Source organism: Ursus americanus, chromosome 21 (genome assembly GCF_024610735.1).
Source record: "Ursus americanus isolate L20-20 chromosome 21, mUrsAme1.1.p, whole genome shotgun sequence".
Classification (NCBI taxonomy): Eukaryota; Metazoa; Chordata; class Mammalia; order Carnivora; family Ursidae; genus Ursus; species Ursus americanus.
The window spans coordinates 49,124,118-49,138,333 of NC_142147.1; the positions used below are offsets into that span (position 1 = coordinate 49,124,118).

Consider the following 14,216-nt stretch of genomic DNA (forward strand, 5'->3'; position numbering starts at 1 on the left):
TGACCAGCGGCCAGAGGGTCCAGCTCCAGGATGGCTCACTCACATGGCCAACAGCTTGGTGCCGGCTGTTGCCTGGGGCTGTTGGCTTCCCTGAGGGCACGGAGCTTTGGCTCCTCTCCACGTGGACTTCTCTTCGGGCTGTTTTGGCTTCTCCTAGCAAGGAGGCTGGGATTAAAAATCAAGCGTCCCAAGGAAGGGAAAGTGGAAGCTTCCATTTCTTTTCTTTCTTTTTTTTTATTTTACAGCGTTACTGAGATATTCACATAGCACACGATTCTCCTATTTAAAGCACAATTCAGTGGGTTTTGGTATATTGCATTATTAATTTTTTACAATGTGATTAAAAACATATATAACATAAAATCCACCATTTTAACCATATTTTAAAATTAAGTAAGCCCTATGCCCAGTGTGGGTCTTATGACCCGGAGATCAAGAGTCCCATGGTCTACTGACTGAGCCAGTGGGCCCTCCAGCATTTTGTCCATTTTAAGTATACAACTCAGTGGCATTAAGGACATTCACAATGTTATGCCATCATCACCACCATCTATTTTTTTTTCATCAGCTTTCATACTGACTTCTTTCACTTAGCATAATGTTTCTGGGACATGTCATAGCATGTGTCAATGCCTCATTATCTTTCTCTTTTTTTAAGAATTTTATTTATTTGGGGGTGCCTGTGTGGCTCTGTTTGCTAAGTATCTGCCTTTGGCTCAGGTCATGATCCCAGGGTCCAGGGATCAAGCCCTGCGTCGGGCTCCCTGATCAGCGGCCAGCCTATTTCTCTCTTTCCCTCTGCCCCCCAGGTGTCCCAAGCTGCTCGGTTCCTAAGGCCTGGATGTAGAAATTGGCTCAGTGTTCACTTTCATTTTGTTCTATTGATCAAGCAGTCACAGAGTACAGATTCAAGGACAGGGGACACGTATTCCCCCCCCTCTTCAATATTGTTGAAGAATATCAAAGGATTTGTGGGCATGTTTTATTTATTATTATTATTTTTTTAAATAAGCTCTACGTGCAACATGGGGCTTGAACTCATGACCTCCAGATCAAGAGCCGTGTACTCCACCAACTGAGCCAGCCAGGTGCCCCAGATTTGTGGACATGTTTTAAACTTCCCACAGAGTGTGTGGGGGTGGAGGAGTAAGGGTCAAGGAGATACCCTCAGGGAGGCAGAGTCAGAAAGAAGGAGAGGCTCCTGGGTGGCTCAGTTGGTTAAACAGTTAAGTGTCTGCCTTTGACTCAGGTCATGATCCCAGGGTCCTGGGATTGAGCCCCTCAATGGGTTCCCTGCCCAGTGGGGAGCCTGCTTCTCCCTCTCTGTCTGCCCCTCTCCCCCACCCCCCCTTCTCTTCCTCTCTCAAACAAATAAATAAATAAACAAAATCCTTTTTAAAAAAAGAGAGAGAATGAACTTAAATTCTGGGTCACAGGGGCATCTGTGTGGCTCAGATGGTTAAGCAGCTGCCTTTGACTCGGTCATGATCCCAGGGTCCTGGGATCGAGCCCTGCCTTGGGCTCCCTGCTTGGCAGGGAGCCTGCTTCTCCCTCTCCCTCTGCTGTTCCCCCTGCTTGTGCTCCCTTGCTGTCTGTCAAAGAAATAAATAAAATCTTAAAAAAAAAAAAATCCTGGGTCACAGCAGGTGCAGCCATCCTTTCTGTCTGGTTTTCCTGTGTTTTGTTATCTAAACTTTACGCTAAAGCTCAGCAGAAAGTTTACATTCTCATAATAGCCTTTTTCTGACTCCAACACTAAGTCACATGCTGTCATAGCTCTTTCTTCTTTTCCTTCACAGCACTTCACGAAGTTTCTGTTTATATTTATGTGACTGTTTTATCTCTCCCACTGGGTTATGACTGTCCCTAAAGCAGGAGTATGTCCATTTTTATCATTATTGTATCCCCAGGGCCTGGCACAAAGTCAAACGCGTAGTAGGGGTATGGTAAATATTTTTCGAGAGTAGTGAATAATTCTTTGGCTGATAAAATACTTCCTGTCTTCCCTATTAGCTGGTCAGCACAACACAGAGCAGATCCATGTTTCTTTTGTTCGCCATATTCATGCCCCTGTATTGTCCTCTTCTACAATGAATACAACTGTGTAAAATCAATGAGATATTGCAGAAGTGGCAGTGTGTGACTTCCAAGGCTGAATTATAAAAGATATTGCTGGGGTGCCTGGGTGACTCAGTTGGCTATGTGTCTGCCATCTGCTCAGGTCATGATCCTGGATCCTGGGATCCAGCCCAGCGGGCTCCCTGCTCAGCGGAGAGTCTGCTTCTCCCTCTGCCCCTCCCCCTGCTCGTGTTCTCTCTCTCAAAAATTTAATGAAATCTTTAAAAGAAAAAATAAAATAAAATAAAAGGCATTGCTCCTTTCACCTTGCTCTCATGGATCACTCACTCTGGGGGAAGCCAGCCACCATGTCATGAGGACACTCCAGCAACCCGGTGGTTAGACTCACATGGAGAGGAACTGAGGTTCCTAGCCGTCAGCCCACATCAACTTGCCAGCCATAGGAGTGAGTCACCTTGGAAAGGGATCTTTCATCACAAGCCATCAGATGACTGTAGCCCCAGCTGACATCTGACTACATCTTCATGAAAGATCTTGTGCCGCAACAGCCCAGACAAGCTGCTCTGAATCCCAGACCCACAGAAACTAGAAGAGATAATAATTATTTATTGTTGTTTTCAGTCCCTAATTTTTTACATAATTTGTTCCATGTCCATAACCAAGAGTAAGCATTGAGCAAACTTTTTTTTTAAAGATTTTATTTATTGGAGAGAAACACAGTGAGAGAGGGAACACCAGCAGGGAGAGTGGGAGAGGGAGAAGCAGGCTTCCCGCTGAGCAGGGAGCCCGATGCAGGGATGGATCCCAGGACCCTGGAATCATGACCTGAGCCGAAGGCAGACGCCTAATGACTGAGCCACCCAGGCGCCATCGACCAAACTTTTTTTTGAGTGATATTGTGATCTTGGATGAATTCCTACCCCTTTCTGAGTCCCACAGTTGTAATCTGTAAAAGAAAACGAAATATCCATCTCTGAGGTTCACAGAGTATATACCTCAGGGGCAAGATCAGAGAACATAGTGGAAGCTTAATATACCACCAGCAGTATAACCTTCTGATGAAGCATGTAGGCCACACCACCTGGGTTTGAATTTTAGTTTCACTACTTCTAAGATATAAGACTTGGTTCAGGCTACTAACTTTACTGGACCTGAGACTCCTTAGCTCTGAAATAGCAATATTAAAAAACCTAACTAATCTCATAAGGATTTGAGAAAGATTCATGTAAAACGCATTTTAACTCCATGACAAGGCATTTTTTTTCTTTTTTCAGTGCTCTACCTAGCCTAGCACTGAGATCAATGGTTGACATATAGCAAGTGCTTAGTAAGTATTTGTTGAATGGATAATAGAAAGACATCTTGCCTAAGGAAAATAGGTATCAGCTAGTACTAGCCTACAAGGCCGTACAGGATGTTCCACTTGCTTCATCTATGATTTCACCTCTTAGCACCTGACCATTCTCCCACTCTGCTCCAGCCACCTTGCCCTCTCCACAGTTCCTCAGCTATGCTAGCACATTCCAGCTTCAGGGCCTTTGCACCGGCTGTTTCCCCTGACCGGAAATGTTCTATCTCCCAGTTATCCACATGGCTTGTTTATTCCGTCCCTTCAGACCTCTGTTCGGTATCACTTTCTCTGAGTGACCTTCTCTCTCGCCACTCCTGCAACCATCTAGTCCCATACCCGGCTTTATTTTTCTCCACAGCATTTATCATGGCCTGATTTCTAGTCTATGGGCTCTCCTCAATGGAACGTAAGCTCCATGAGGGCAGGGCTTTGTCTATTTTATTCGCTGCTCTATTTCAAACACCCTCAAAGCCGGGATTTCAGCAGGTGCTCGATAAATATTTGATGAATTAACAGCCCCATAAATCAACACTTGGGTATCTTTACTCTCGGGGCGTTTAACCGCGCCATTTTGGGGCCAGGATTGGCTGGAGCCCCATCACGTGACGGGCAGTCCCGCCGGCCCGCCTTTGAGTCTGGGGAGGTCCACGTGGTCCCGGGCTCTAGGGGCGGGGCGGGCGGTGGAGGAGGTGCTGCGCAGGCGCTGTCCCTGGCGCAGGCGCAGAGGAGGCCCGGGCGCGCGGCCGGCGGCGGTTGGCGGCGCGTGGGGCCGGCGGGCGGTTGCCGTGGGCAGGACCTGAGTGCACGCAGCTAGAGCCGGCGCCATGGTGGAGAAGGAGGAGGCTGGCGGCGGCATCAGCGAGGAGGAGGCGGCGCAGTATGACCGGCAGATCCGTCTGTGGGGATTGGAGGCCCAGAAACGGTCAGGGCCAGAGCGGCTTGTGGGACTGAGGGTCTGGAGGGGGCGTCTGGTCTGAGGCGTTCGCGGCCCTCACGGGGCCGGAGGGTCTGATTCGAAGCGAGGAGGCGGGAATAAAGTGCCCGGGGGTGGTGGCCTTCTTGAGAGGACTGGAGGGGTTGGTTAGGGGTGTTTCTGGAAGATGTGGGAAGCGGGGACCACCCAGGGTGGTGGGGAGGGTCGCTCCGAGGGAGTCCCTCTCCGAGGGACGGTGGGGGTATCCTGAGGACTCAAACTCAGGGACGCAGACGCCCGAAGGGAGTGGTGGTGGTGGGCGCTAAGGGAGTAGGAGGATGCAAGGGAAGCTTGAAGTGGGGGCGTAGTTCATTCATTCGTAGATTGTAGGAACCTGTTCTCTGTTGGACGCTGGGGAGACTGGCCCACCGAACACGGGCGAGCTTACGTTCTTGTGGCTTCGAAAGGGTCGGCCAGTTGGAAAGAATGAGGGTTTTTGAGGAGTTTTGGAGCAAGTTAGTTCAACTGAGAATCTTGAGAGGCCCGAAGAGCCTAAGGGCTGGAACTATCCGAAGAGGGTGCTTATGCCTAGGTACGGGGGTGTGTCTAGGGAGGACTGGGCACTAGGGTTGGGCATACCTTGGGTACTGAGTAGTTATCGGAGGGGATGAGGTCTTTGAAAGAGGTGATTGATTTGATCAAATATTTATTGAGCACCTGCCACAAGCAGTGTTCTAGGCACTGAGCATATATTAGTTAACTGGATGGACTCCTTGCCCGCATGGAGTGTACATTCTGGTGGGAGAAACAATAAACATAAAGACATAATATATTAGGTAATGCAAGTGCCGGGGAGAGAAATACGGCAGGGTGCGAGGATCAATAGAGGATGCTGAGGTGGGAGAGCTGTTGTGATAGGGACGCCAGGGAAGGCCTCTGAAGAGGTAATATTGAGCCTCAGACCTGTATGAAGGAAAAGGAGCCACGTGGAAGAACTTTGCTAACAGAGAAAACAGCTAGTGTAAAATCCTGGAGGCCAGACCATGCTTGGCAAATGAGAGAAAGAAACAAGGTTGTTGGAACCAAATGAGGAGTAGCTTTATTTATTGCGAGTGTTCGTTAAACCCACTGGAGAGTTTTGAGCCTGGAATAAGGCGATCAGATTTGCATTTTAAAAGGATCTCTCTTGCTGTGGGAAGAGTAGGTTGAAGTGGGCAGAAAGTAGAGATGAGAATCCTGGTTAGGAGACCCTGGCAATAATCCCCTTGGTACATAAGTAATGGTGGCTTTGAACTCTAGAGAAGGGGACAGATATATATTCTGAATGTATTTTCAAGGTGGGGGAGGGGATGGGATTTGCTGAAGGATACAGTGCAGGGAATGAGAGGCAGAACTCAAGGATGATGTTAAAGTTTCTTTGGTTTGAGCAGCTGGAAAGATGGAATTGGCATTTATTGACTGAGATGGTGGGGTGAGTGAAGAAGCAAGAGTTCTCTTTTGGGCTTGGGTTTTTAGATGGTTATTTATGTCACGGGAGAAATACATGAGTGGTTGAATTGAGAGATGAGGTCTGGTTGCGAGGGAGTTATGTGATGTGAATCCACAGTATAGAATTAATTGATCTAAGGGTAAGGAGGGAGGCAGGTCAAGAGAATTTAGTTTGAGAGGTGGGAGCTTCTAGAATTTTTTGGTGAGAGAGAATGTGTGTGTGTCGGGGGGTGAGGTGAGGTGGGATGAACCTGAGTTTTCAGGCTCCTTTCAGGTGTGTGGGGTTTTATGCAGTTGGGGGAGGGTGCATTGTGAGTCATTAGTAAGTATTGGTTTGAGGATCCAAGGCATCTGAAGTGAAAGATTGGGAATTAAATGGTGAAAATGGGCCTGAGGACATAGGTGGGGCTGACTGATTTTAGGGACTGCCCTTTGAAGAAGGTTTGAGTGTTAGGAAGTCCTAAAGGGTGGGGAAAGAGATTCTAAGTGTATTAGAAGGGCTCATCCAAAGGGTTGGGGCAGCAGGTAGTTTTAAGGTGGGGCAAAGCTGGTGAAGATTAGGCTGGAATGTAGTGAGAGAACTGTCAGAGGGTAGGAATGATTCCTCTGAGGAGCAGTAAAGAATGGATGGGGGGGTGCTGAAGAGGAGATGACCTAAGGGACAAATCAAAGTCAGGGTATAGAATTCTTGGGAAATGGGAATTGTTCTGAGGGAGTGGAGAGGTACCGAACTCAGTGGAGAACTCCCTGAAAAGGATTGATTGAGGGTTCCTGAGAGGGAAGGAAGGGGTTATCTATAATTTGGATCTCTGTCTTTAGGTTAAAAACCTCTGTCTAGAGGTTAAAAACTGGGTTGTATCTTTCAGATACTGTTTTAAATTTTTTGAAATTAGTTACCAGCATTTAAAAATCTAGAATTTGCCACATTTGAGACCATTTGAGCATCAGAAGGAAAAAATTGGGGCACCTGGGTGGCTCAGTTAGTGGAGCATGACATTCTTGATATTGTTCAAGCCCCATGTTGGATGTAGAGATTACTTAAAAATAAAGTCAAAAGAAGGAAGGAAGGAAAGAGAGAGAAAGAAAGAAATTGACTTAATTTAAAAATAAGTACTTAATTTAGAATCCATAAGGCCAAGGAAATATTCAAACAAAGAAATTAAAAATTAGTTTGTTGCCTTTGGAAGTGATTATTAATAATGTGCTTTCTGTTGTGGTGAAATAAGAACTTCAGTGTGTCATCTATGAAGTTTTCCTGCTGACTGTCTTTTATTTTAGCCTAATCATGCTTTCAGAGAACAGAGGAACAAATTAAAGAACATTGAGGTAATGATAAGATGTCCAGGATGTGGGACATTTTATAGGACAACTGTCCTGATTCTATTCCAGAAGTCAATGCCATGGAAAAAACAAGGGAAGGGAGTGTTCTAGATTAAAAGAGCATGAAGAGGTGAAGCCAAATGTAAGATGTAAACCTTGACTGGATCCTGATTAAAAAAGAAAACTCCTAAAGAAACATTCTTTAGACAGTAGTGAAAATTTGAATATTCAGTCCTGTTAGGTGGTATTGGAGAATTATTTTCTAGATGTGGTAACGGCATGGTTATGGAGGAGAATGTTGTATTTTTGGAGATGCGTGCTAGAGGTGTGAAATGCCGTGATGTTAGGTGTATGGGTAAAAGGCAAAATGATAACTATTCTTTTTACTTTGTGTGTTTCAAATTTTTATTGTGAGAAGTTGGGAGAGAGATGTGATTCTCTTCCCTCCCACCCCACCCCAGCCCCATGCCCTAATCTGGCAATTTCTGATTTCTGTCTTCTGTTGAAGAATAGAAAAGTCAGACCTTCTACATTGGTTGGAGCTAAGTAGAGACTGCTTCTGACATGGCACATGGGTTTTCTAGGGATTCTCTCTATTAGTTCAACTTCACTCATTTGATATAATTGCCTGGCCCCGTCAGCATGTGTCTTTGCATTTCTTGCTGTGATACATAGCTCATTTTATGGATGAGGTTCAAGGAAGAGAGCAGACTCCCAAGGTCATGCACCAAGTAAATAGAAGTAGAAGTTGAATTCAAGTCACTCACTTCAGGTTCATACCCTCCCCCTGCTCCAGGTCAGTTTCGACTTTAGGGGCTCCTTCTTCCGGTCAAATTAGCGTAAAGGAGGGTGTTTAAGCTGGCAGCTGTGTATATTTTCAGAATGTGTGTTTCAGTAGTTTTTGCATTGCCTTTCACACCTTGGCCTGTCTGATTTTTCTTCCACTCAACAGTAATTTATCCCGTATCTAAGTGTGAGGAAGGGAGGGAGGGTGACTGGAAAGAGCAAGGTAGTTGATAAGCTCCATGAGGACAAGTGTTTTATAAATGTCTGCTAATTAAAGGGGTTTGACTGGTCTTACTAAATTTCCAGCGCTTGCAAATTTGTAGACATTCAGATATATTTGTTGGATGAAATGACTGTACATTGCAAAGACCTAGGAAGTCAAGAAACATGGGTTCAATTCCCAGTTCTGCTGACCAGCTCTCTTGACCTTGGGTCAGTCACACGGTTTGTTGGCCTTAAGTTCCACATCTGCAAGAAGGAGAGGTGAGTGTGACTACATTTCTAAGGACTCTTCCAACTCTGAAATTTTGACTTTACAAAAAAGGGACTTCAAAAATTTTCCTGTTTTCAGAGACTCATTATTCAGCAGTGCTGCTGTTCAAAAGAACTTCAGTTGGTTCCGTAGGCACACATTTGCCTGATAGTCACTGAGTCTGTACTGTGTTGTAGAGGCCAAACCTGATTGTCTCATATAAGGACCAACTTATTGTAGTGTTGATAGTGGTTGATAGTTGAGTTTGAATCTCAGCGGCAGAAATTCTTAGTTATTCAACCTTGGATGCATTTCTTCTCTGTGCTTTAATTTCCTCATTTCTCAAATGAAGATAATAGAATCTATGTTATGAGATTGTTGAGAATTAAATGGGATAATGCATGGAAGTCCCTGGCTGGGTCAGTGGGAAGAGGATGCAGCTCTTGATTTTGGGGTCGTGAGTTTGAGTGGGGTGTAGAGATTACTTAAATGAATAAAGACATAAAAAATGAGATAATGTATGAATAGTGCCTATGCTCAGAAAGCGTTCAGTAAATTATAGCTACAATTATTTGACAAGCATAAATCGCGAGCAACAAAAAAGGGAAGCTATATAGGAAATATGCTGAGATAAATAAGGCAAATGTAAAGTAAAAGTCAGTGGGTTGAGTGGTGACTCCAGAAGGAAGAGGAAGATTGTAGGGGGAGCGGTCTTAAGTTCTGTTTTGGATTCTGACAAGTCATTGAAGTAAATGTAATGAACGGGCAGTTAGATGGAGCAAGATTGTAGATTTAAATGAAAAGTATTTTACTGTTAAGTGAAGATGAGTTTACCTTCAAAGGAGAAAATGGTCTGATCTGCCAAATGCAGGTGCCTCACCATTTATCTGGTTGCACAGACCAGAAACCTAGGAGTTCTTTATTTATCTCTGTCCCTTATTGTCCAATCTGTTGGCAAGTCCTATCAGCTCTGCTTCAAACTATCTCAGCCACCTTTCTTCATTTCTAAGTCCAAACTATGCTCATCATCTCTGATGATGAGACCCCTCTGGTCTCCTCTGTTCCACTCTTGACTGTTCATAATCCAGTCTCTACGCAGCAGCCAGATTGATTATAAAAAAAAAATCAGATCACAGCCAGTTCTCTGCATAAAGCCTTCCAGTGATTTCCTCTTATATTCAGAATAAAATCCAAAGTTTTTAATATCCATTGCCTTTCGTGCCCTGCCTTGTCTGATCTTGCCTACATCTCCCTGGCTCACTTCATTCAAGCTCTTGTATCTTTCTGTTCCTCAAATATGCTAAACCTCTCTCTGGCCTGGAGACTTTGTGCTTACCCTACTTGAAATAGTCTTAAAACCAGATTTTTGTATGACTCACTATCACACATTAGACTCTCAGTAAATGTGGTTCAAGTGTGAATTTGGTAGTCTTAGGAATTCTTAACCATGAGTGGAATTCAGTTGGCTTGACTTAACTTGCAGTATGTATTGTGAATTCAAAGATTGTGATAAAAAGGCTCTGGTTCCTTCCTTCTCAGAAATTTAAAAGATATTCCTGTGGCAGTAGAAGGTAAGGATGAGAGAGCCTAATCAGCAAATATATATTTAGAACCTATTGTGTACAAGACAACATGGAGGAGACATTGAAAGAGGAAAAATCATAGATTGTGGTCAGAACTGTATTCCTATCCCAGTTCTGGCCACTCACGAGCTATGAGAGCTTGGACACCTTTTCTGAGCCTCAGTTTTCTCCTTATTCTAGGCCGACTTGAATCCTTTGCTATGGAAACGTGATGGCCCACTCTGGGGTCTGTGGAGCCCTTTGGACTTTTAGGGCGAGGAATGCATGCAGTATTTAGGGTGTGTATGCTTTTTTGCCCAAAAGAAACATGGTGAAGAACCATAATCAAAGTCGTTTTTTAAAATTTTATTTTAAGTAGGCTTCATACCCAATGTGGGGCCTGAACTCAGGACCCTGAGACTGAGTCATGTGCTCTACCGACTGAGCCAGCCAGGTGCCCCAATAATCAAGGTATCAATGAAGTAGTATATGTAGTGTGCCTAGTTCCATGCCTCAAACCTAGTGAGCCCTCTGTAGATGGTAATTACTGCCATCGCAGTTACTGGTGGACTATATACGTAATATGTTGCAATGTTATTTTATGTTTATTTGTGGTATTGAGAGGCAATGCAACTCGGAGAGCGCAGACTTTGGAGCAGTATTTCCTGAGTTGATGCCTGCTTTGCCATTTGGTAGTTGCGTGATCTTCGGCAAGTTCTTTAACAACTCTGTCCTCAGTATCTTAGTTTTCTGTTGCTGCTGTAACAATTACCACAAACTTAGTGGCTTAAAACAATACAGATTTATTCTCTTACGGTTCTAGAGGTCAGAAGTCTGAAACCAGTTTCACTGGGCTAAAATCAAGGTACTGATAGGGTCGTGTTCCCTGCGGAGGCTCTAGGAGAGAGTCTTTTTGCCTGACTTTTCTCGCATGTAGAAGCCACCTGTGTTCCTTAGCTCCGTGGCCCCTTCATTTCCAAAGCCAGCAGCATAGCATCTTCTGACCCTTATGCCTCCCTAAGGACCCTTGTGAATACTTGGGCCTACCCAAGGAGTGATCCAGGTTAATCTCCCCATTTCAGAATCTTAATTTAATTACACCTAAGGTCCCTCTGTCATATAAGGTAATTTATAAACAGGTCCCAGGGATTAGAGAGCTTGGGCATCTGCAGTGGTGGAGGGGGTGGGGATGGACATATTTTGTCTACTACTGCTTTCTTTCTTTCCTTCTTTCTTTCTTTCTTTCGTTCTTTCTTTCGTTCTTTCTTTCGTTCTTTCTTTCATTCTTTCGTTCTTTCGTTCTTTCGATTTTATTTATTTGACAGAAAGACAGCCAGCGAGAGAGGGAATACAGGCAGGGGGAGTGGGAGAGGAAGAAGCAGGCTCCCAGCAGAGGAGCCTGATGTGGGGCTCGATCCCAGAACGCCGGGATCATGCCCTGAGCCAAAGGCAGATGCTTAACGACCACCCAGGTGCCCCTACTACCGCTTTCTTAGCTGCAAAATGAGAGTAACTGCCTTTCAGGCAGAGGTTTTTTTTTTTTTTTTTTTATTTCTTTATTTGACAGAGAGCACAAGCAGGGGGAGCAGCAGACAGAGGGAGAGGAAGGCTCCCTGCTGAGCAAGGAGTCCGATGTGGGGTGCTCGATCCCAGAACCCTGGGATCATGACCCAGGCCAGAGGCAGATGCCCAACCGGCTGAGCCACCCAGGCACCCCTTTCTGGCAGAGTTAATACACATATATTGCTTAGAACAGGGCTTGGCATACAGTAGCGGCTTAGTAAGTGTGACCCTTTATTATCTTATTCTTTCTAATGGCTACCTAGTTTTCCATAGCGTGTGTGCACCAGAGCAGTGTGGCCTCAGAGCCCACCATCTGAATCGCTCTCCCTTTTTGCCCTTATGAACTAGCTGATTATTAGCCACTTCCTAGCTGTGTATCCTTGGGTAAGCTAGTGAACTTCTTTGTGCCTGTTTTCTCAGCTGCAAACTAGGGATAAGAAGATACCAGCTCATGAGATTGTCATGAGGATTAAGTAACATAATACACGAAAAGACTGTGTGCATGTGGTGAGTCTTCAATAAATGTTAGCTATTATTATTTTATTATGGACCAGATTTATGAAATTCTGGTGATGGACACTTGGGTTTCTTTTTAGTGTATTTATTAATCCAGTACTGTTCGAGTAACAGTATACTAAGTGCCAAGCACAGTCATAGATGCTAGGGATGTGGGGGTTTCTGGAGCTTACATTCAAATGCAGGAGGAGGCAGTCAACATATAAACAAAGAGTGTAATTCCAAATAGAAGAGAGTGTGGACATAAATTTGAATGAGGTGGCCAGTGTGAACTTCTGCGATGGTGATAATTGAGTTGAGACCTAAAAAATTGACTAATACCAAAGTCCTAAGGCTGGAGCATGGCTGTTTGCAAATTAGCAGTGGGAAGAGTCTGATGAGCCTGAGATGGGCGCCGTTCACACGACTTTGGGTAAGGAACTTGCATAGGGAACCCTTGAACGGTTTGAGCAGGAGAGGGGCATAATCTGGTTTAAAAGATCTCTTTTCCTGAAATGGGGACAGCAGGTTGTTGGGGGCAAGAGTGGAAGCAGGGAGACCAGGTCTAAAGCTGTTGTAGTTCTGGAGGTGAGAGATGGTGGTGGCTGTGGAGGTGGAGGGAAGCGGATGGATGCTGGGAATAGGTCTGTACATGATCTTGGTGCACACCTGAGTATTTCTGCGGGATTCATTCCTAGAAGAATTGCTGCATCAGAGTATGAATAATAATAATAGCTGACATTCATTAAGTGCTGACTGTGTGCCAGGTGCTATGTGAAGTGTTCTTCATGTAATTGAGCCATATGTTAGCTGTAGGCTCAGGGCCTTTAGCATGGTTAAAGATTAAAAATACAGGATATTCAATGTTGATGGCAGCTGAATTAAAAAAAACTCCCAAGCAGGGGCACCTGGGGGGCTCAGTTGGTTAAGCATCTAATTCTTGGTTTTAGCTCAGGTTAAGATCTCAGGGTCCTGGGATCCAGCCCTGAGTTGGGCTCCCTGCTCAGCAGGGAGTCTGCTTCTCCCTCTCCCTCTGCCCTGCCCCAACACTTTCCCTCTCCCTCCCTCCCCCCCTCTCTAAATAAATAAGTAAAATCTTACTTGGTGGGGGTGGGGGGTGGGGAGAGAACCTCCCAAGCAGTGAGAGTCTAGAGCTCTGTAGGAGATAGGGATTTTGGAGAGACCACGTGTCTAAATGTGATTTTTGTCAGAGGCACTTACAGGTTGCTGTGCTCCAAGAGCTCAGAGGAGGGAGTGCTCACTTGAGTTGGCTGTGGCAAGAGGGACTTTCTGAGGAAATGGGATTTGAATTGGGGTTTGAAGTCTGGGGGAAAGCTCAACTATGCCTAGAGAGGAAGAGAGTATATTTCAGGTGTGTGAAACGCTGTGATCTAAAGTTGGCGGTGGGAAATGGAAGGCATGTCTGGGAGGGAGGAATCTGGTGCTGGTGGGAGAAGCAGCTGGGGAAGTGGAAGGGAGACAATACCGAAGGCCTTTAAAGTGCCAGCTTTAGAATTTTTCTCAGATTTTTTTGAAAATCAGGATCCCACCTATCACTGAGCCCTTTTGGGTTTTTTTGTTTTTGTTGTTTGTTTTTTAAAGATCTTCTGCACGCACGAGTGGGGGGGAGGGGCAGAGGGAGAGAGACAAGCAGATTCCCTGCTGAGTGTGGAGCCCAACAACGGATGGATCCCAGGACCCTGAGATCACAACCTGAGCCCAAAGTCAGACACTTAACAGACTGAGCCACCCAGGTGCCCCTTGTTTTTTGTTTTAAGTGGGCTCCATGCCCAGCATGGAGCCCAGGGTGGGGCTTGAACTCAACCCTGAGCTGAGCTCAAGAGTCTAATGCCTAACCGACTGAGCCACCCAGGCGCCCTGTCACTGGATGCTTTGGTAATTAAGGTAATGGGATCGAGAAGTTCAGTAAGTCCAAGTCCACTATATGCCAGGGATTATGCTAAATCTTTTGCACACACATTTTACCAGGTTGTCAAGGAGATTAATCGACATGAAGTCAGAATTGGTATCACCATTTTACAGATGAAGAAACTGAAGTTTAGAGAGATTATGCAGCTTGTCCAGATCACCCAGTTGGGAAGTGGCAGAACCAGAATTCAAACCTAATTCTTCAGACCTAGAGGACGCATGTAGTGATTGGCAGTGCCCATTGCTGAAGGAACAACA

At 45.2% G+C, this 14,216-nt stretch overlaps 1 protein-coding gene across 2 annotated transcripts in view; it reads left to right on the forward strand.

Moving 5' to 3' along the window:
- Nucleotides 1-14,216, forward strand: part of SAE1 (SUMO1 activating enzyme subunit 1) — an 88,263-nt gene that overhangs the window by 10,537 nt on the left and 63,510 nt on the right. The window contains exon 1 of one of the 2 annotated variants that reach the window (XM_045772138.2): nt 4,153-4,352. The exons of the other annotated variant lie outside the window; for it this stretch is intronic. Within the exon in view, the coding sequence (XP_045628094.1) occupies nt 4,255-4,352 (98 nt within the window). The 5' untranslated portion in view covers nt 4,153-4,254. Of the gene's footprint in view, nt 1-4,152; nt 4,353-14,216 lie in introns of those variants that run through there. 2 annotated transcript variants of the gene reach the window in all.